This window comes from Castor canadensis, chromosome 13 (assembly GCF_047511655.1).
Source record: "Castor canadensis chromosome 13, mCasCan1.hap1v2, whole genome shotgun sequence".
Taxonomy (NCBI): Eukaryota; Metazoa; Chordata; class Mammalia; order Rodentia; family Castoridae; genus Castor; species Castor canadensis.
This window is the reverse complement of record NC_133398.1, coordinates 49,981,547-50,004,395: the sequence shown is the minus strand read 5'-3', so window position 1 is coordinate 50,004,395 and position 22,849 is coordinate 49,981,547. Positions and strand designations below refer to the sequence as shown.

Sequence of the window (22,849 nt, the reverse complement as noted above, 5' to 3'; positions counted from 1 at the left end):
CTGATCTTTCCTGAACTGCATGTCCCCCCACACAAAGAACAAAACCATGCCTGACAAATTGTGGGTGGTGCCTGATTTCTTAGAAGAGGACAGAAATTTGCTTAGGTTTTTATCTAGAAAGACTAATTTCTTCCCAGAAATGGCCTACAAATCATATGACTTAGAAAACCAGACCAGACTAGGGACAATTTTATCTTCACAGACTTCACACACTGAAGAGCAAACGCTTGAGCTCTGACCTACAAATACAGTAGAAAGGTCTGGAAGTCCAGTCTGGTGTCATCCTCCTCCTACCCCCAAGCATGTAGCTCCTTCTCCATCTAGGATTAACTTATTTACATGTCTAAATTCTGGCAGAGACAGTGATGTGTAGAAACTGGACTTGCTGGTTACATCAAAAAAACAAACAAAACATAGCTTTCCTGGCACAACATATAATTCCTGTAATACAGGCTCACACCTGTAACCCCAGCTACTCAGAGGTAGAGATCAAGAGGATCAGGGGCTAAAACATGCGGCCCTGAATTCAAACTCCAGTTCCACCCAAGGAGAAGGAAAAGGAGGAGAAAGAAGTACTGTCAGCTTCCTGCTCTTTCAAAGGAGCATCAAATCTGCTTTTACTCCTTTTGTCATTTGTTTATGACCTAAAATAGCCAGTGGCAGAATAAAGAATTCTTGGGAGGAGCAGCTCGGAAGGATCGCGGTTTGAAGGCTAGTCCTGGGCAAAAAGTTAATAAGACCCTACCTCAACCAACAAGCTTGGTGTGGTGGGTCGCTGATGCTCCGGAGGCCTTAAATAGGAGGATCACATGATCCAAGGCCAGTTCCGGAAAAAATGCAAGGCCTTATCTAAAAATTAACTGAAGCAAAAACCAAAAAAATGTATGGCTCAAGTGGTAGAGCACCTGCTTAGCAAGTGTGGGACCCTGAGTTCAAACCCCAGTATGGAGGGAGGAAGGAAGGAAGGAAGGAAAAGGAACTTTACATTATGAGAAAACTTAGACCTAAAGCAAATCATGAGAAAGCAGGAGTCTATACTGTTCAAGGAAACCGGTTATATTGATCAGCCCAGGCAGGCTAACTAAGACAGTGATATTTTGAATGAAATTGTACTTGTCTTGTTTCTGCGTTTTGCTGTTGTAGGGAAAAGGACAGTAGTTCTTTGCTTGCTCCCATCTACCCTCAACATAATCTGCGACATTTCTGTATCTCGGAGACAACCCCTAAGATCGCTGCCCCCCGCTTCCCCCTCACACACCCGTTTTGTTTGGAAGGGTTTACTCCATCAAAGGAGGCTGTACTGAATTATCCCGGAGTTAAGGGACAAGCTGATGACTGTCTGGTGTTGAGTGATGGAGCCAGGGGTCTGGAATCTGAATCTAAGTGAACTGGGGCCGCCTTTGGTTGGTAGGAGCCAGAGTGGGCGGTGGCCAGGGTGCCCTCTTAAAAGTCTCCCCTCAATCTGAAGAGGAGCAAACCCGTGTAAATCAGAACGGTTAATTCCATGGTCCGCTGCTCTGATTATTTCTCCTTTATCATCCACGTGTCTGGGGTCAACCCCAACCCTGCAACAGAGCAAAGCCGCCCGGAGGAAGCGCAAACCTCATCCCCGCCCCCGCCCCAGCCGAGCCGCGGAAGGGGATCCCCACAACCTGCCGCCTCAGACTCGCCTCTGGCGAGAACTTCTGGGGCGCAGTCGGCCTAAATTGTGCAGCTGAGGCCACCGAGAGCACCTAATACCCGGCCAGGCTGGGAATCCTGCTTTTCCGTCCGGGGCTTTGATGAAAGTTAATAGGCTAATTAAAGTGCAAAACCAGAATCTAGCAAAATAGGAGCGCCCCATGAATGCTCTCCGTTATTATCACTCGCAGGAGCCCGTTATAACGCGGGATGCAAAAAGAAACCGGGAGAACCGGAAAGGTCTGCAAAAGGGGCGGGACGCGGGAATCTGGATTTGAGGAGGGGGTGGCGGGGAGCCCCACGCAAACAGCCAATCCAGCCGTCCCGGGGAGGAAGAGGCGGAGCCAGGGCCGGCCCCTGGACTCCGCACTGCTCACTCCCGCGCCAATCGCCGGCCCAGTGAGCTCGGCCCCGCAGCTTCCTCCTAGTTCAGACATGGCTTTGAGCGCCGCGGGCACGGCCGTGAAGGTGAGATCAGCGCTCCCAGGGCTGCGGGTCCGCCCCGCACGTTACCCTCTCGCCGCCGCCCACCCTGGGGACTGCGCCTTGGGGTCGTGCGCCCTGCCCGTGCTCCCCTATCCGGCGAGGCAGTGGAGAGACGGGCGCGCGGCACTCCCCGCAGAGTGCCAGCAGACCTGCCCCAACCTTTGTGGTGCACCCGCTCCCCTAGCGCGTTAGGAAGGGTTGGTGAGGGGCAGTAAGTGGTCGGGAACTGCGCCAGTGCTGCTACCCCTTTCTAGTACCACTTCTTTCAAGGGAGATGCTCCTGGCTGCTGTCAGCGGGAGGCCCAGGTGGTCCGGCGCCTGCAGCTGCTGCAACTGTCCCCCTCATGCCTTGTGGGACTGGCGCTTCCGCTCTCTTGGCTCAACCCACGTGGGAGCAGTGCGTACTTGCTCTTTTGCAAGCTTCCGGCTTCTTTTTCCTGCAAACTTAGATTTCTCCTCCTTGCTGAGGTTTTTCCCTGCTACGCAATGCTGAGGGACTTCTGAGACTTTTTTTTTTTTTTTGGTAAGTATGGAAAAGGAGTACAGGCGTCCCTGCAAAAGGGCCGCTCCCAGTTTGGAGGCCTCTAACTTGAAACTGCCTTGTTTGCAGTCTTGAAAGTTAAAGAGCTCGGTTTTCTTGGGCCTTGAACCCTCAGAGGTCTCGGAGGCACAAGGGATCATTGTGCGTTGGGAATGTCTGGCCAGAGCAGGTTATGAGTTCTGAGAGTTGCAGTGAGCTTCCCTGGGGGTTTTAAACATTTCTGTCCTGGTTGGTGGAGAGATTAGAATTACATTACACAGGAAAAACTGATGATAAAACTTAAAACCTTTTCTAGGCTGTTTTTATTGGCCAAGATCGTAGTTAACTTGGTTCACTTTTAGAAATTTCCGGCCCATGGGACAGAAGGACCGCGGTCTTCTCCAAGCATCTCTTGATTCCCTGCACCTGTGTGCAGTTTTCCTGTGAGCAGGCAAATATCTGTAGTACGCAGTAGGGGTTAGCATGAGCCACTTACAGTGACAGGAAGGGGTGAGGGTGCTGCAGTCAGACTTAGATGTGGAACTTCTTTTGCCATTTTGAAAAGAATATTTCAGGGAGAACAAGGCAGAAAGGGTTTTCATGAAAAGTATATGCGTTCCCTTAAAGTGGGGATTTTACTGCAGAATTTCCTGGGAAGGTTAGAATTGTATGGTCAGTGTTGCACATAGGTATAGCTTATTATGGTAGTGGTTATAAGGAGGGGAACTTCTATAAGTAGCTTCCCCTATAAGTAGGGGAAATTAACTTTGAATTTTCTTTTCTCCAACAATTAAAGTGTTATACTTGGTATCATTATGCTACAGCTTTTCTCCTTTCTCTTACAGGAATGCATTAAATTGCCTTCAAAAATAGGAATGGTATTTAAACAATCTCACTTTAATCTGATTAGCAGTCTTCCTGACACACAGTCTCCCTGTAAAATTAATGCAATGCATTTAAGAGCAGAGTGGACAATGTGATTTAAGCCCTGGTGTAAATATTGAATGATGTATATTTCTGGTCTTGGCAAGCTTCTGAATATAAAATTAAGAGGTACAAATGGTGCTAAGACTGCCTGCTGATTTCTTTCTTTGAGGCTAGACCTTTGCTTTTGATGCTAATACTGTATCCCCAGACTGCTAAGAAAACATCCTATATAGAAGATACAAGATGTCAGTGTCCAGAGCAAACTAGGTTAATAGAAAACCATACGTCATCCTTATGTCATAGAACGGTAGAGGTGACTCATTCATTCAAGACCATATAACCACACAAACCCCTTTCTGCAGATGTAAAGCTAGACCCTGAAAGGTCAACTAAAGTGTCCTGTGTTATAAAAAGCAAGGTTCAGATGACAGAATGGGCCTAGAGCTTGGCATTCCACCAATGAGTTGTGAGGCATTTCTGAAATCTAAAATGTGATCTCTATGCCATTTTATTGTGTGGGTATGAAGCCATCCGTCCTTAGAGAAGAGAGAGTGGAATTGCATGGATAAAGCAGGCTACCTACCCAGACCCACTGGACACTGTCCAGTTACATGGGTGTAGAAAGCACATTTGTGTGTCTGAGCTCCAAGGTGGTGTTTGACCTAACTCAACTGCACCATTTCATCTGTGCATTTAGAAGCAATAGTTTGGTTGGAGATGTTGGGGGTAGAGGTGCTGTAGCTGAGATCAGTGTGGTGAGGTGAAGAAGGAGCTGTGGGAGATAAGAGGCCCAGGCTCCTGTCCCAGCATTACCACTTGTCAGCAACTTACCTACCCCCTGAGCCTGAAGATCCTCTGCTGTATAAGATGAGCACTGGTCACACCTACTTTGGGAACTTTTGGGATTTAGATACAGTAACCTGTCACACACAGAGCTCAGTCCTAGACACTTCATTAATGCCAACCCTACTACCTTCCTTGATATAATACAATTATTAGCAAGGTTGGAACTGAAACTCTAACCTCCTCAGTTTAAGAGGAGATCAATTACATTGGTTAGGTGAAAAACATTGAGTTTTGGCTTAGCAGTATAGTATTTGGTATATCATTCAAATCTGGCTTTCTACTAGCAGAATCCTATTCAAAAATATTTGTTGAGTACCTGCTGTATACGAATGATGCATCTTTGAGTAAGACAAGGTCCCTATCAAGTTTATCTTCTAGTGAGGGTGGAAGACCAACCATCATGAGAGTGAAACAATGAGAGTCGTAGGGGTCAGAAAAGGACCCTAGTGAGTTGAGTTTTAAGCTGTGTTGAAAGCGAATCACCAATGTGGTGGTATTAGGAGGGATGGAGTCCTTTGGAGGGTGATTAGGTCATGAGGATAGAGCCTTCATGAATGGAAGTAGTGCCCTTAATAAAGATGCTCCAGACATCTTTATTGTCCCTTTCCATGAGAAGGCATCATCTATGGACCAAAGAGCAGGCTCTCCCAGACACTGCATTTGCCTTGATCTTGGACTTATTGGCCTGCTGATTGTGAGAAATAAATAAATTTCTGTTGTTTATAAGTCTGTTATTTTGTTACAGCCACTTGAGCAGCTTCAAGGCAACCTGATAGCTGAAATGAGGATAAAAAAAAAAAAAAAAACCTGAGGCAAGATCATAGTCAAGATAGCTAGCACCAAGGTTTGAGCAAGAAGTGAGCTGATGTCCTAGGAATATCAGTGCTGGTATATGGTGAGAATTAGGTGGGTACAGCTGATGGATCCTCAAGTAAAAACCATTGTAAAGAATTTGCATTTGGTTCAAAATCTTTTGGAAGCTATTAAAGGGTTCTAAACTGAGGTAGTGTCTGACTTACATTTTTAAGTGATTGTTTGGCTGCTGAACATAGAATCGCCTGCCAGGGGAAGGCTAAGTTTGGGCAGAAGCCATGGCACTGGTGCCCAAGGCTCGGCTGGTAGCTCTAGAGGTAGTGAAAATCTGCAGGAAGGAGTGGAGGACAAAGGAGAGGATGGTTTCTGTGTCTGATCTGTGGACCCCAAGAGACAGTAGTGATGAATCATTTCCAAATAGGAGCTAAGGAACCATGAGTGACTCTTTGGAGTGAAGAGTATAAATACAGGATTCCTATGCTGAAAGAACTCTGTACTATAGTAATGGAATGGATGCAGAGTAGGTGGTAGATTGAGGAGGGTGCAGCCACCTAGAGTAAGAGTAATTGAGACAGTCATGGTTCACTTCAGGTAGAAGTGGTTGGGGTGGGGGTAAAGATATCACATGTTGGGTAGCCATGGATGGAGGTGGCTGGAATCAGAGGCCATAGATCAACACCTAACATTGTTAACATGGCATTGTCCGGGAGGACCTCAGGGAGATATAGTCCTCCAGTTATCCATGGGAGGGTGACATGTGTGACGATGCAGAAGGCTAAACAAGTCTTTGGCAGGGAGAGGGCATTCTGGAGGGCTCTTTTATGGGCTATAACTCCTCTCAGCTTTCACTCTGAAGGACTAAACAATAATTTGTTGATTGTTTGCTGTGACAAAGAGGGGATATGATCCCACTAAGATGGGTAGTGGGCTGCAAATACAATGGTATTAAGAGTATTTGTGGAGAGTGAGTCTATAAAGCTCTCCTTTTGGCTGCCTTGTGTGTGACTGGCAGATGGCTTCAAACTGGAAGTCCTTACATCATACTCTGAAACTGGGAAGCAGCACTCAGGGACCAGTTGAAAATCAAATGACCAGCACTTTCATTTTTTTTGCCTTGGGACACAATGGCATTTGGGGAAGGACAGGACAGTTTTTTTGTAGAACTGTCCTGAGCATTGCAGCACATAAAGTTTGTCCTTGGCCCTTTTCCATAAAATGCCAGCAGCACTCTCCCCAGCCAAGAGAGCTACTGCCCACTCAGTTGAGGATCCATGGGCTACATCCCTGAGAGACTGACTGGTGAGGAGAGGCAGGAGCAGCCAGGTCTGTGTACTGAACAGCAAAGTAAAATGGGGAGATAATAGGGTTTGGTTTCCTTGACAAAATTAATTTTGATTTTAGGTGTCTTTGGGCACAACACACCTGGTAAGTGTATACAGAAACAGGGATACTACTTCAATGTTTCATTTGATTCTCATGGTAGTTCTACAAATTAAGTAAAAACATGACCCTCATAGGCAAGGAAGATGAGAAAACAGATAATGCAAATATAGTATGCAGTGGACTCTGAATCCTTAACTGTGATTGTAATCATAGCATTCTAACCTGTACCTCAAAGGCATCTAAGCCAGTTAGTACGTTCATCTGCCTCACCTGGTAATTCCTTAGGCTCCAACTCAATCCTGCTGAACCAGAAATTCAGGGGGTGAGCTCAGCAATCTGGGCTTTAACAAGCTGTAGGATATTAGATGCTCACTGACTTTGGAGTTGCTGAACTAGGGTGTTTGTAAAGAATGAGTCTTTGCCTTCTAACAGACTCTCCAAGTGATTCTTACTGGTGTGTTGTTTCCTGTGGCTACTGTAACAGCTACCTCAAACTTAGGGTCTTCAAACCACACCAGTGTAGTTTCACAGTTCTGGAGGCCAGAAGTCCAAAATGAACCTTAGGAGGTGAAGATAAGGTGTTGGTACGGCTGATTCTTCTTGGAGGATCTAAGGGGAGTCCATCTCCTTGCCTTTTCCAGCTTCTGCAGAGACCAGCATTCCTTGGCTCACAGCCCCACAATCACATTCCTTTTCTATCACATCACCTTCCTCTGACCTTCTTGCCTCTCTTTTTATAAGGACCCTTGTGATTTCATTTAGGGCCCACCCAGGAAATCAGGATCATCTCCCTATATCACGGGCTTTCATTTAATCACATAAGGTAATATTCATAGGTTCTGGGAATTGGGATATAAATAAGATCTCTCTGGGGGTCTGTTATGGTTTGTATATTAAATGTCCCCCAAAGACCCATATGCTAAAGGCTTTGTCACCAGCCTGTGGTGCTATTGGCAAATGATGGAAACTTTAGGAGGCGAGGCCTATTGGAATAAAGATAGAGAAAGAAGATATTGGAACCCCAGCCCCTTCCTCCCTTTCTTTTTGCTACTTGGCTTCCATGAGATGAACAGCTTTGCTCCACTATGTACGTCTCGCCACAGCATTCTACCTTGCCACAGGCTCACAGTCCACCATTCCAAGTGACCATGGACTGAAAACATGAGCCAAAATAAAGTTTTCTTCCTTCAGTTGATTTTCTCAGGTATTTTGTCACTCAGAAAGCTGATTAACATAGAGGTCATTATTTAGCTTACTGCACTCAGCTAGCCCACGTTTTAGAAACTTGTGGTTTAAGCCATAGAACGGGGTGCTCAATTCTGGCTGCACATTAGAGCCACCTGCTGAGCTTTGAATAAAACAAACTATGCCTTGCCCATTTATCAGAATTGCAGTCTGAGACCTAGGCTTTAGCATTGAAATCTTCCCAGGGGATTCTGGTATCCTTCTGCTGACTCAAGAGGAACTCTGTGCCAGATCTTGCCATTGTTCCACCAGCAAAGGAGGGCTGTAGAGAACACAATGAGCTTCGAGATTTCTTCTCAAGCCAGTTGGCCTTTTGAGGAATGAAGTGTATCTTCAAGAGGGTGTCTGCCCCTTAGACTTATATCTTGATGTTGCAAAGAGAGCCTTGTATGTTATGATCCCCCTGGCCATCTATGCTTCTCTGACTAAAATATAATGCCATTGTATTGGTTTACCAGGACTGCCATAACAGCACTACTAACTGTGTGGCTTAAGAAACAGAAACTTAGTACTTCAGAGTTCTGGAGGCTAAAGGTCAAGATCAAGGTGTTACGGGCTGGTCTCTTCTTGGCTCTCGGATGGCCAGCTTCTCTACATGTCTCCCCATGATTTTCCTTCTGTATGTATCTGAGCCCCAGTCTCTCCTTACAAGCACACCAGGTTATTGGATTAGGCCCCTCCCAGTGATCTATTTGACCTTAATCACCACTTTAAAAGACCCTCTCTCCGATTATAGTCACATTATAAAACACCAGGAGTTTGAAAGTAACATATGAATGGAGAAGGAGCACCATTTGGCCCATAATCCTTCTCTGCAAAGGTTTCCAGAGCAGGTGTCTTGTCAGAGATAGAGCTATCAGCTGTCTTTTGGACCATATTACAGATTTTAAACAGGCCTCCCATGCTGGGGTATTTGGTCACTCTGTCCCCATGTAGCTAGGTTTCTTGAATTCTGCAAGATTCTGAGAGGCTTTAAAGCTAGGTTGGCCCAGTAATGAGGACTTCTGCCTACTGTACTTGCCAAGCTTGTCAGCAGCAACCAGAGCTGAAGGACTGAAATGTTCAGATCCGGGTCTGTGCCGGCTCCAACTCCAGCTCTCTTATCTCATCATGAGCCTGAAGCACTCAAAAGTAGCCCACCTCCCTGGCATGAGCTGATCTCAGCTGCTCAAGGTTGTGGTCTTTTGAAATACCATTAGAGCACTGTCCAAGTTTCAGAGTGATGAAGTCTCTTGGGGCCTGGTACCAGGGAAAGTGGACATACAGTAGGGATTAGTATGCACCCTTTCAGACTTGTTGTAAGTAAGCATTCTGGCCAGGTATGCCACTGTTTGGATAAAATGCTTTCACAGACCATCACCCTTCCTATAGAGGAGGTTAGCTTGGTGGTTTTATCAATGGAAAACTGGGAGGAACCACAGCTGTTAAAATCTGGTTGACCAGATGGTTCCTATTTCAGAACTTTGTCTTGTGTAATGAACTCCTAGTTGCTCATAATTGACTCAGAAATTCTGTATCAGGTCTTGCACCCATTTCTTAGGCAGTCTAGAGTTGCCTGGAATTGTTGGAATTGATAACCCTCCAGTGCCAAAAACAGACACACATGAGACAGAAAATCTTGACAAGGCAATTTTCTCTTGATCAAGAGGATGCAAGCGTGTGCTCACTCCAGCTAAGCAAACACGAAAGCACAAAATGGCTGACAGTGGCTCCTCCTTATATCCCTGACGCAGTCCTACCTGCCCCTCACTTGGGATTTTTCCAGGTCAAAGATTAACAATCTCCCTCAATTGGCTAAAAGGCTTGGGGGATGGGTTAGGGTATGCAGTTTGGCAGGCAATGGAGTTATACAGGAATCCAGAAGAAGAAGCAAGGACCCTATAAACATGCAAGTCACCTAAGATGGCGACCTGAGGAATTTTTAAGTAATCTAAAAGAGTAACAAATACTTTGATAGAAAAGATCATTTTTCTTATAGACTGATGACTAGTGCTCTAGTCCCAGGGGTTTGGCATGATCTTTTCATTATTTCCTGAGAATATGAGATCATGAGTGACTCCACATCATAATGGTTAAGCCTCAAAGACCTGGGCTCCGGTTTAGCATTGCTCCTTATAATTTGCTCTTCGACAAATTTCTTCATTTTTTTGTTCTCTTTTCCCATTTGTAAAATACCATAGGGCCTGAGTTACAGAGAGGCTGTGATAAATAAGCCCTCTGAAGCATTTACACAGTACCTGTGACATGTAAATGCTCAGACACAGTCACTTATTGAATTCAGAGGCCCAAGGGAGTTTATCGAATTGAGCTATCGCGCGTGCGTGTGCGTGCGTGCGTGCGTGCGTGTGTGTGTGTGTGTGCGTGCTTCATCTAGCAGTCGCTATAAAGCCAGCAGGTGGCGACATTGGCTAAATCTTGATATTGCTGGCCTCCATCTTGGAGGTCCAGTTCTCTAGTGTGGCAGGACAGTATGCAGTCACCACTCTATTATCATGTGCTTTGCAAGATGTGGGTTTCCATTAACAACTAAAACCTGTTGAATGACCGGATGGGCTTGTCTGCAGATCATTCCAATGCCAGAGTCCTTTACGACCTAACTGGAGAGCAGTGACCACTTGCTTTCAGGTCAAGTACTATATGTTCTTTGCTGAGGTCTGAGTTGCTGACTGACTAATGCAGGGCCATAATACAGCCAGAGTGGTGTGGACTCAAGCTTGGGGATGCTGCCAGTGAGCTCAAGGCCTCTGACCTTCAGCAGAACACTTGACTAATTTATTCATTACTTCTTCCATGCTGCACTAGCTTGTCTAAACTAAGAGATTGGTTCCAAAACAATTAGATTTGTTGTGTATATACAAGCTGAGGGCCCAGTGTTGATTCCAGAATCTGAGAAGCTATGACCCAGGGGACATCCAGAAACAATCAAGATAAAGTGGAAGGAAGGGAAGGAAATACCTAAGTTTCTACGAGTAGCTGAATTTCCAAAGAGTAGGCGGAGAATAATTGAAGAGTCAGCAATTTATTTTTGTGGTGTAGGATGAGGACCCTTCCATTATCTTTTATTTGGAAGTAACATGAAATGAGTGATGAAAAAACCACACCAGAGCAAGGGCTAGAATTGCATAAAACAGTACGATATTCTTGAAAAAATATTTCCATTGGATTGGATGATTTAAATGTGTAGAATTAGGTGAACACTACTATTGGTTTAAAAACTTTAATATTGACTACTTTTCACTTGTAATGTTTACTTGATACAAAAGATGTAACCTGCTGTTGTTTCAATAGTGTGCCACAAGGTGGCACCAACGTCAAAACTGGTTTAACCTTTAAGGAAATGAGTAAACTTGAACAGTTCAGTAAGTAAAAGCTTGCTAAATTGTCCTTGTTTTCTTGATTTTTTTTTTTTTCCCTGAGATTCTGGGTTTGAACTCAAGGCCTCACGCTTGCTAGGCAGGTGCTCTACCACTTGAGCCACTCTGCCAGCACAAGTTGTTGATATTTTTTCCCCCCCAGTAAACTTAGAGAACCATTTTCCTACATGTTGACTTAAATCAACTTATGTACCTTGACCTGAAAATTATTTAATTCGGATGTCAAATTTATTCTTAATTGTGGACGTTTCATTTTATTTAGTAAAAATCTTACTCAATTGATAATAGATTAAAACCTTTTATTGAAAAATGCTCTGGACCCTTTCTGTGAGGTTTCTAGTAAAGTGTTGTATCTTCAGCCTGTCACTCACTTTTTAAATATTGTCAGTCCAGAAAGACTCCTAGTGATTTTAGTTACTTGGTTGTTAGTTTTAATATTTGTCTTTGTAATTGTTATTTTTGTGTTAACTCTTAGAGGGTAGAATCATGTTTTTCTACCTTATCTGAGGACAGGGGCTATCAGATCATCTCTGAAAACTTCAATACAATGATTGAACTTAAAATTAGAACTACCTTTGGATTACTGTTCTATTAATAGATGAATTTAGCATATGTATAGTACACATTGTATGTGAAATACCATATGTTTATTTACCGTATGTAAATGTGAAGTTACACACAGGCACGGGTGCGTTTGATTCCATAAGTATATCTGAAGCTGACTTTTTATCCACTCCTACTCTAGTCTCTTTTGTCTGCATTCCCTGCAGTTCTGTGACTCTCATGACATAGGAAAGAAAAACCTCTCATTTCTTTATCAAATGTCCTAATGAGGGAAAGTCACCATCCAGTGGACATAATGAAAATTTCATGTCCTGGCAGTTTTCTGAACATTGTTTATTCCATAATCCATTCGGTAGAGAATAAAATTGGTTAGAAAGAACTTTCTACAACCACATTTGCTTACTTTTATGACGTGTTTTCTAACCTAAAAGTACCTTTCTGTGCTTATTTGTAACTCAAAAATAAATGTGATAGAGTCCAAAAAAGTGACCTACATTTGGTTATTTTTAGAAAGAGAAGATCTTAATGTTTGTTCATTTATTTTTTATGAAGTCCTTCAAATGTTTGTTGACTAAGTTTTTAGTAATTTTCAATTTTTTAAAAATGAATCTTAGTAGGAATAGAGAAGAGTATGAGTATGGATAAATGAATTTTCTTAAAATAAATACTTTGTTTCTAATGAAAAGTAATGATCTTTTTTTCTCCTTTAGATTGGAATAATTGGTGGAACAGGCCTGGATGATCCAGAAATTTTAGAAGGAAGAACTGAAAAATATGTGGATACTCCATTTGGCAAGGTTAATATCCAGTTAGTAGAGACATGTTAGTGTTTCCATTTCTCCTTACTAGCTTGATTTTACGTTAAGACAAATATTTGCTTTTGACTTTAACAGCCCAGAGTGGCTCTCACAATCAGTTTCCATCAGCTGAGAAGGTTATCTGTAAGGGTGCCTTAGACTTTGCTGTTTTCAAGTAACTTCTCAATATATGTTGTTAGAAGCTAGGCACTCATTTCAGACATAGCAACTGTACTCTTCAAATCTGCATTCAAATCGGCTTCTGCTTCTCCTTTGGGGCCTGTAGGTCACACAACAGTGATTTAGGGTACAGGTACTGACTAATAGGATGAAGTGGCATTTTCTGGGTGAACCCTGTCCCAGAGGAGAATTGTCTTGGGGATCCAGAACACAGTCAGTAATTAGTGACACTGGAAATAAAACTCTTCCTTTCCTAGGACAGGCTGCTTATTCTATAAGCCCGTGTCAAAAACCTGAGCCAGGGAGAGTCATGTGCCTACTCCTAATTCCACACTGCACTTCCAAACATTGTAGTTCCCCTGATTCTCCATGAAGATCTCTACACCTGGCCATTCCAACTAAACCCTCCTTTTCAGCCCTGATTAACCTCGGGTCATCCAAATCCTGTTCTCATCTTGGCCCACTTCTTAGCCTCATGATTTCTTAGCTATCTCTGTTCTAAGGGCATTTCCCGTCATTGCCTCAAGTCATCCCATGGTCACCTGAGACCTGGTTAACACAAGCAGATAGTTCCTGTGCTGAGTTCTTCATGCCACAACAGTGGCCAGCTAGCCTATTGGCTTTTCACTGTCACACCTGTTCTTGAACCTGCTAAGTGCCCTTGACACATCTAAATTTAATTAGTCTACTGTCAGAGTCCCCTGGGATACTTGCTACAAATAGACCTTACTAGATAGTACTTATTACACACAACCTTCGGAACCAGTAGAGAGATCAATAAATATTTGTTGATAATTATATTGATCAATAAAATCTAAACTCTAAGCTGTATCTTTGAACTCCCAAGTTTCCATGAATCAATTGTAGTAATCATTGAAATGATAGCTTTTTTTAGTTGTTTATACACATGTTTTTAAAATCACTGAGTTGTAACTGTTTTTCATTGCATGCAGCCATCTGATGCCTTAATTTTGGGGAAGATAAAAAATGTCGATTGTGTTCTCCTTGCAAGGTAAAGTATTTTAAGTTTTTTAAATGTGTCTACTAAAAGGAAATTTGAATTTTAACTTAAATTCTAGAAAGAGTAATGACGGAGGTATGAGTTTTTATGTGTTAGAGCCATCAGAACATCTTAATCACTTTTGTGACTTATATTGATTTGGGGTAAGCTGTAATGACTTAGGAAATGAAAGATCTCATGCCTACCTCCTGTCTCCTCCCCTGCTCCCCCTTCCCCCCGCCACTGCCTCAGATAATCAGTTTGACTAAAATTAAAGTTTTGTTTCTAACTGCAAGAAGAAATTACCTTTTTTGTTCATTTTTTTCCTTCAAATTACCAAGATAAACAAAAACAATGCTTCATTTACCACTTCTTGTGTAGCAGTAGTAGTATTTGTGACGAGGGGGCACTGGGTTACTTGTTGTTCCTATACCCTTGTCCCCTGGACAGGGCTAGTGCTGCTCCCTTATTATATAGGAAGCAGCATTATTTTTATCACATGGTTAGAAATTACACTACATGCATTAGTTTTACATTGTGTCACAAATTAGCCAAGTATAGCAGCTTAAAACAGCACACATTTCAGTTACTGTGAGTCAGAAGACTGGTGGGTTATCTGCTTGGGACTCACAAGGTCACACATGAAGAGTTTTTTGGAGCCCTGTGGTTGTTTTCAGAATTCAGTTCCTGGCAGTTGTAAAAGGAAAGTCAGTTCTAGAAACTGTCCACGTTCCCTGCAACATCACAGCAGCAGGTGGTGCCATAACAGCTTGCCCCTAGAAGGCTAGGAGACTCTCTGAGCATCCCAAGCTGATGACTGAGTGTGAGTTTCAGGTCCATCCACACTGAAGAGGAAGGAGTTATGGAGGGCATGAAAACAAGGATCTTAGAAAAGTCTGCTTGCCTCTACATTTTTTAAAATAGGAGTGGATTCTTGGGAGCTAACACAACTAAATTTTCATTTTAGATCTTCACCCAGGGTAGATTTGTTAGTCTGTAGTCATTGCTAGAGTAGTATCACTTAATTTTTTCCAAACTATAGGAGGAAACGGTGATTTGGCTCAGTGCTGAAGATTTATACTACTGAAATGAAAGGTCAGACTGAGATATTTGACCTGTTAATGTAGTGTTTCTGAGCTATTTTTTCCTCCCGGTGACAATACTGGGGTTTGAACTCAAAGCCTCATGATTGCTAGGCAGGTGCTCTGTCACTTCAGCCACACACCCAGCCCTTGAACTGCTTTTGGTTGTTTAATTTCTTTTGGAAAATCTAATCAGAGTTTTGGAGACTAGCCTCAGAAAAACATATGTGCCATTTTGTCATTGTTGGTTCCCCCACCTTTTGAGAGATCATCTGACAAACTCTGTTTGTCTGCAGTTATGCTGATGCATTCAATACTTCTGTTCAGAAAAGTCTACTAAAGTCTTCAAAAATATAAACAAGAGACATTTACTAACCTTATATAAAGAGATATATTTCATTATCTATTTTACAGATGAAAAAAACTGGACTCAGAGAGTTGAGTGACTTTGGTAAGGCCTTAGAGCTAGCACATGGCAGAGCTTTGAAACCAGTTATAATCCAAATCCCAAAATTCTCTTTTTTTCTTTTTAATGTTTGGATATATTTACTTCTAGTCTTTTTTTTTCTAAATATGGCTGCAGAGTATTAATATTAAATATATAAATGTGTAGATACTCAAATTTATACTTATGAATAACAGATCCTAAATGTTTTCTCCAAAAATAAATAAATATATAAGGCCAAACAAAGCCCACACTTACTCACCATTGGATAAGGTAAAGTTTGGTGTGTTGTTTTTTGCTTCTATACATGTTTCTGCATGTAAAGGAAAGGTTTTGGGTGGTGGGGGTTGCTTTGCAGTACTGAGGTTTGAATTTAGCTCCCACACTTGCTAGACAGGTGCTCTGCTGTTCAAGCCATGCCTCCAGTCCACATGTAAGGGAAGCAGGACTCTTGACACTGCTTTTCTGTGGTAGCACATCACATGTGTTAGTTTTTCAAGCACCACAGGTTATAAAATACTGCCCATTTGTGTATAAGAATGCCATGTAACACATGTGCATTTCAAAAATTATTTTGGAAATTTAGTTCCCTTCATTGGCTCTTCACTGGAGTTTTTCTGGGTGTGTGTGTGTGTGCACTTGTGTGTTCCAAGTGAAGAAAGAGTTTTAAGCAAACATGTTTGTTTGTCCTACAGATCTAATCTCTTACATGGCAAGTGTCCTATTCTAGGTGCCAGTGAGAAAGACTGACCAAGGACATCACCCTCAGAATTTATTCTTGGTGGAAAGGTGACCACCAAAAGAACATACATAGTTTAAGTTTCTGAGAAGTGCTAGAAATAAAAATAAATTCGAGGGATAATGACATGACTTAGAGGCAGTGGTTGTGGAAGGCATCTCTAGGAACTGAGACCTAAAGAGGGTCAGAAGCCTGCTCAAGAATGAGCATGGAAGAGCAGCAAGGCCAGTGAACACTAATTGGAATAAATAAAGGTAAGAGTCAGGGTTGCATTCATAAGCTGGGCCCAAATGATATTAGGTCCACAGTTGGATTTTATTTTAAGTACTTTAAGTATTTTAAATGGCTGTATTAGTTTGCGGAGCTACCCTAACAGTGCCACAGACTGGCTGCCTAAATATCAGAAATACAGTTTTCTCACCATTCTGGCTAGAATTCTGAAATTAAGGTGTTGGTAGAAGTGGTTCCTTCTGAGAGTAGTGAGGGGTCAATTCCATGCCTCTCTTAGCTTGTACTCTCTGTTTTCACATCCTCTTCCTTCTGTACATGTCTTTGTCCAATTTTCCCCTTCTTACAAGCATACCAGTCCATGGTAATAACCTCATTTTAGCTTAATTGCCTCTGGAAAAACCCTGACTGCAAATACAGTCATATTCTGAGGTACAGGTGGAGATCACATCAACATATGAATCCTTATGAGCCATAGTTTAGCCCATAATAGTGGTTCTTGGACAAAACTGTGGCTGTCACCCTAATAACTGGAAATTCATATTTTAGATGTTTTCATTAGCTTATTCAGATGGTCAGCAGAAAGGAATGAAGAGATTTATTGGGGAACTTGATTTTCTATTTCTACTTTGTTTCATTGCTGCCTTTTGTTTCTTGTATAATGGAATATATGAAACCAAATGTTTTACTCTGAGGTGTTTGTGTCCCATAAGACAAACACAGTATGTCTTTCTGGAGTGTGACTTCTCAGTGAAGTATTGCCTTCACTTGATAGGAAAATACATAGGTGGAATGTAAAACTGACCTACATTTTAAGATGAAATGCTTGATTGGTTATTGCCTGACCTCTTCTCATTCTTCCTCTGATAGTAAAAATGCTTTTGATGGAAAAAGTTGGGAAACATGGCTATAGATTAGCTTTCTTTTCTAACAATATTAAAATGCCCTGAACGCTTTTCTACCATTTCATTCTCTTCTCCTTAGACATGGAAGGCAGCACACCATCATGCCTTCAAAAGTCAACTACCAGGCAAACATCTGGGCTTTGAAGGAAGAGGGCTGTACACATGTCATAGTGACCACAGCTTGCGGCTCTCTGAGGGAGGAGATCCAGCCTGGTGACATCGTCATTATTGATCAGTTCATTGACAGGTGAGCAGTCACTTAAAGTGTGTTAGGCTCTGTCCATCTCCCAGCTCAGATGGACAACGTGTGGGAACCCCAGGGAGAAGGGGAGGGCAGGGCACAAACTCCCTTTAAACCTTTTATTATGGGACTTTTACTTTTTACATTTAATTGACAAATAATAGTTTTATACATCAGTGAGTACAGTTTGGTATTTTGATGTATATATGCATTGCACAATGATTAACAATTCAGCTAATTAACATAAAGACCTCAGATACTTAATAATTTTGGTGATGAGAACAATTGATTTTTACTTTTTTAGCAATTTTGAAATATATACTATATTATTATTTCCTATAATCACAATACTTCTTTGACTGTCAGATTCCACACATAAGTGAGGTCATGCACTATTTGTCTTTCTGTGTCTAGCTTATCGCACTTAGCAAAATGTCCTCCATTTTGTCACAATTCATTTAGTCACAATGACAGTTGTCTTTTTATGGTTGAATAGTATTCCATTTTGTCTATATACACATTTCTCTATCCATTCATCCCTGATGACACCTACATTAATTTCGTATGTTCACTATTGTGAATAGTGCCACCATACATGTGGGTATGTTTCAACATGCTCATTTCATTTCCTTTGGAATAGGCCCATAAGTAGGGTTGCTGAATCATACGGTATGTTATATTTTAAGTTTTCTGAGGAACTTCTCTACAGTTTTCCAGAATGACTATACTAATTTACATTCCCACCAAGAGTGTGCAGGAGCTCCCTTTTCTCCATATCCTCACTAGAACTATCTCTTCTCTTTTTCATAAGTCATTCTAACAGATGTAAGATACTGTCTAATTTTAACTTTAATTTGCATTTCCCTGATGGCTAAGAGAATGACCATTTTTAATGTGTTTTGGCTGGTTGTATCTTGAAGAATATCTTTTGAGGGACCTTTTTTTTTTGCTATTATTTTTAATTGGGCTATTGCTGTTGCATTCCCTATATATTTCAGATATTAGCCAGATATATAGTTTGCAAATACTTTTTTCTAATCCATAGATCATCCCTTTATTTTGCAGGAATTTTTAAGCTTGTATACCACTTTTTTAAAAAGATCATACATTAATACTTTCTTATCTAGACCATGCTCTCCTTTTCACTTTTATCTTACAAACTTCTTTTTTGCATAGTTGAGTTTTTTCAGAAAGGGCCCAGAGAATGTCCACTCATTACACACATGTGCCTTCTTGTCTAGAGGTCTCCATCTTCATTTTCCCTTTTGTCTTGTATTGTCCCACATTCTGGATTTTACTGATTGTATTATTGAGTCATTTATTATCTTCCCTGTCCCTTGTGTTTGCTGCAAACTAAAATCTAACTGTGGAGGCCTGATTGAAACCAATTGCGAATTCTTGGCAAGAATCCTACCTTCTGTATCCTATCAGGGCCTAATGATGTCTAATTCTTACAGAGTTAAGATCGATCAGGTGCCTAGAGTTGTTTTTGTTACTTCATTGCACTACTATTATATAATGTTCCAGAGTCAAAAAAAAAAAAAAAATCAAACAACAATGGCTGCCAAGTTTCAGGGCCTTTTCTGCATGTAGAAGTAATTGAGGGGCTAGGAGTGTAGCTCAATGGTAGAGTGTTTGCCTAATGTGTGAAACCCTGGATCTAGTCCCTAGCACCAAAAAAGTAAATAAACAAATATTTTTTTTAAATCACAAGGTAGTCTCCTAGGACCACTCCTTATCCTATTCCTGGTGGAAATAACCACCTCCCAGAGTGCCCTGGGTAGAGACAGGAATCTCTTGGGTCAGAGGGGACCAGAATGGGGCAGGAGGTGTCCCATTTGGTGTTTCCTTTTACAGCCCTTTTCAGTCACTCCACCCTGTCCTTCCTAGCTGTTACCTCTGAGCTTACCACATCTAAAGGCATCTCCTGCATTGAGGTGGGTTATCTAATCCACTGCTGTCATCCCTTAGGGATTCATTATAATTTTTATTCCATTAGAAGCATTCTTAACTTTCCTGGTGGAATGAAACCGTATGAAAATGTTCATGCACCCACAGGAGTGCCTGGCCCATAGCTGTTTGGTCAGAATTTCATTTGAAAGGAGGGACAGGATGGCATTTTTAGAAGACATCTTAATCAAAATCTCTAAGGATGTCAAAGTCCAAGTGTTTGGAAGTAATAACTTCAGAAAATGATTGTGATATAATCAATAAGAACAATTTATGTCTCCACATTCAGGATGATCCAGATTTACAAAGTTATAAATCAGTATGAAAAGAAAAGTCTGAATTGGGCACTGAATTTGGGATTAATTTGTTACTTAAGTGGTATAACTGTGCACTGTTGCATTTCCCAGTCCTTTCTGTCACATGTAGTAAAATGTAGGTGCTTTATATAGTGACACTTTAAAGAATGCAGTTAGCCAGAAACTAGAAAGAGAAAAGGTGTTTCCATCAGATCTGGTTTCATTCTATCTTGGCAATACTTAGCCATGTAACCTTACAGTCTTCTGGTGTCTTTTTTTATTTTATGAGCTGTGTGGATAATCTGCCTCTTTGATGTTTCCCTTTTTTTTTTGGCAGCACTGGGGTTTGAACTTGGGGCCTCACACTTGCTAGGAAGGCACTTTTAACACTTCAGCCACTCCACCTTGATGTTTCCTTGAAAGTTCAAAATCTCTAACAAGTGCCTTTGACAGAATCTAGAATGTGTTGCCTGCTCTATAACTGGGTGATATTATTTTTTTTAGTGTGTATTAATTGTACAAAGTAATGGGTTTCATTGTGACATTTTCTTGGATGCATATAGTGTACATTGATCATATTCATTCCCTTATACCCCTCCCCATCCCCTTCCTCCATTCTAATGTCCCCGTTCTACTTTCATCTTTTTTTTAATCTGCATTTCACATATGAGAGAAAACATTTCAGTAGTTGTCTTTCTAAGTCTAGCTTACTTAACATAAGTATCTCTAGTTCTGTCCATTTTCTTAAAAGTAAAAAAAATGTCTTCTTTGTGACTGAATACTCCATGTGTATACAACACTTTCTTCATCCATTTGTGATGGTTAATCTTGATTGTTGTCTTGATAAGAACTCTTCTGAGTGTATATGTGGATGTTTCCAGAAAGGAGTAACTAAGCGGGGAGACCCACTCTGAATGTGAGTTGCACCGTCCTTACAGAACATCCTGACAGAACAAAAGGGGGAAAAGGAGAAGGCCTGCTATGAGAGACATTTTCTCTCCCTTGACTTCCTGGCTAACATTTGAGCTGCTCACTTTTGCCACACCCTACCCACCATGATGGACTAAAACCTGTGACACCATAAGCCAAATTAAATCTTTCCTCCCTTAAGTTGTTTTGCTCAGGTATTTTGTCTTAATCTACCATGAGTCTATAACTTACCTATTGTGATAGTGCTACAATACATGTGGGTACGCAGGTATTGCTTATGTATGCTGACTTTGATCCTTTCAGGTATAAATACATATACGTGCACATGTATATGTGTGTGTGTATCTCCAGAAGTGGTGTGGCTAGATTGCAGTGTAGTTTGTATAGCATTTGTTTTTGTTTATATGATGATAGCCATTCTCATTGGGGTGAGCTGGAATCTCAGCATAGTTGTGATTTTCATTTCCCTGATGGCTAAAGATGTTGAACACTTTTTCATGTATTTGTTGGCATTTTTTTCTTTTTTTTTTTCCTTCAGAATTTAGTAGAATATGAGTTTTTATTCATTTCATATAAAAATATACACTCAAAAACATAATTGCCTTTGTTGGTCTTTGGTCAGCAGATGTGATAGAAAATAAAGATGCTTGATTAGTCTTTAATGCTGTTTCCTTTGAGTGTCTTCTGCAGTGCTGGTGGTCATGAATTGCTTTACCTTATGCTTATCATAGAAAGTCTTTCATTTTTCCTTCAATTTTAAAGTGTAACTTTGTTGGATATAGTAATCTTGGCTGGCAGTTATTGTCTTTCAGGGCTTGGGATGTATTGTTCCATTCCCTCCTTGATGTTTAGGGTTTCTGCTAAGAAGTGTGTTATTCTGATAAGTTTGCCTGTGTGACTTAGCTCTTTCTTGAAGCTTTCAGAATTCTTTCTTTGTTATATATTCTTGTCATTATAAGAATATGTGGAAAAGTTCTTTTCTGGTCATATGTATTTAGGGTTCTAAATAATCTGGATATTCATCTTTCCCTATATTTGGGAAATTTTCTGCAATGACTTCACTGAATAGATTTCTATCTCTGCTCCTACTTTGATGCCAAAATATCATGCTTAATTGCTTAATCATTTCTCAGGGTCCTCAAAGTTCTGATCATAGTTTTTATTGCTGTCTGAATGTAATAGCTCATCATCCTGTCTTCAGACCCTGATAGTCTTTCTTCTGCTTGATCTATTGGTGATGCTTTCCACTGAGTGCTTTATTTGCTTTATTGAGTTTTTCCATTTGCAATATTTCTGTTTGTTTTTCGATTTTTTTGTGTTTGATTTTCCACAATCTCCATCTCTGCTAAATTTATTATCCATATCCTACATTGTCTTCCTTACATCATTCAACTGTTCATATATGTTCTCTTTGAAGTCATGGGTCATTTCTGAAATTGGGCATTTGAATTCCTTGTCCAGCATCTCATCTGCTTCTGTATCTTTGGATTCAGTTATTGAAGAATTAAAATTTTTTGGAGAAGCCACATCACCTTATTTTTTCATATTTTAAGTATTTGCTGAAATTTGCTTATCTCTTGGGGTGGATCTCTCTTTCCTTTTAAATGTAGGTCTTCCAAGTGAAAAGCCTTCTTTTGAGGGCTAAATCCCAAATATGACTCAGTTGGGAGAAAACAATCCACAGTAACAACACAAAAACAAATCAGATGTATAAATAAAAACAATTACACCCCCAATAATAACAGGGGAAAAAAAGCAGCAAAAGTAATGTAAAATATTCTAAGAAGTTAAAAATTAATAAAGGTAAAGCCAGTAATAAATTAATACAAAAAGATAAGAAATAAAAAGATTATCAGATGAAGATACAAGGAAAAATAGGGAGACACAATAAAGCAAGCTGAAACAAAACAGACAAAAATTCCTCCTTGCTGAGCAGACGGAGGCACATTTTTCCCAGGCTCGGGCATAGGTGGGGCAGTGTGTGGTATTCCTTCTCAGATCTAGTGAAACAAGTCAAACCAGATGGTGACCTGTGGAGGCTGAGTACCTCCTTGCTTGCCTGCTAGGCCTTGTCTGCCAGCCAACCTGAGCTAACACAATGACTGTTGCATGACTGTGTTCATGCCAGTAAGCTCTGTATGTTGACCCGGGAAGGAAATCTTGCCTGCTGAGAGCCACTTGTTTGAGTGCCCCCCTCACAACTAAGGTGTCCATTAGT

The 22,849-nt window shown here is 41.2% G+C and overlaps 1 protein-coding gene across 1 annotated transcript in view; it reads left to right on the top strand.

The window, feature by feature from the left end:
- Positions 1-2,011: 2,011 nt before the first annotated feature.
- The window catches only part of Mtap (methylthioadenosine phosphorylase), a 47,493-nt gene continuing 26,655 nt past the window's right edge, over positions 2,012-22,849 (top strand). Inside the window, exons 1-4 of the mRNA XM_020186510.2 lie at positions 2,012-2,148; positions 12,549-12,635; positions 13,769-13,827; positions 17,294-17,461. Of these exons, the coding sequence (XP_020042099.1) occupies positions 2,116-2,148; positions 12,549-12,635; positions 13,769-13,827; positions 17,294-17,461 (347 nt within the window). The 5' untranslated portion in view covers positions 2,012-2,115. The remainder of the gene's footprint in view (positions 2,149-12,548; positions 12,636-13,768; positions 13,828-17,293; positions 17,462-22,849) is intronic.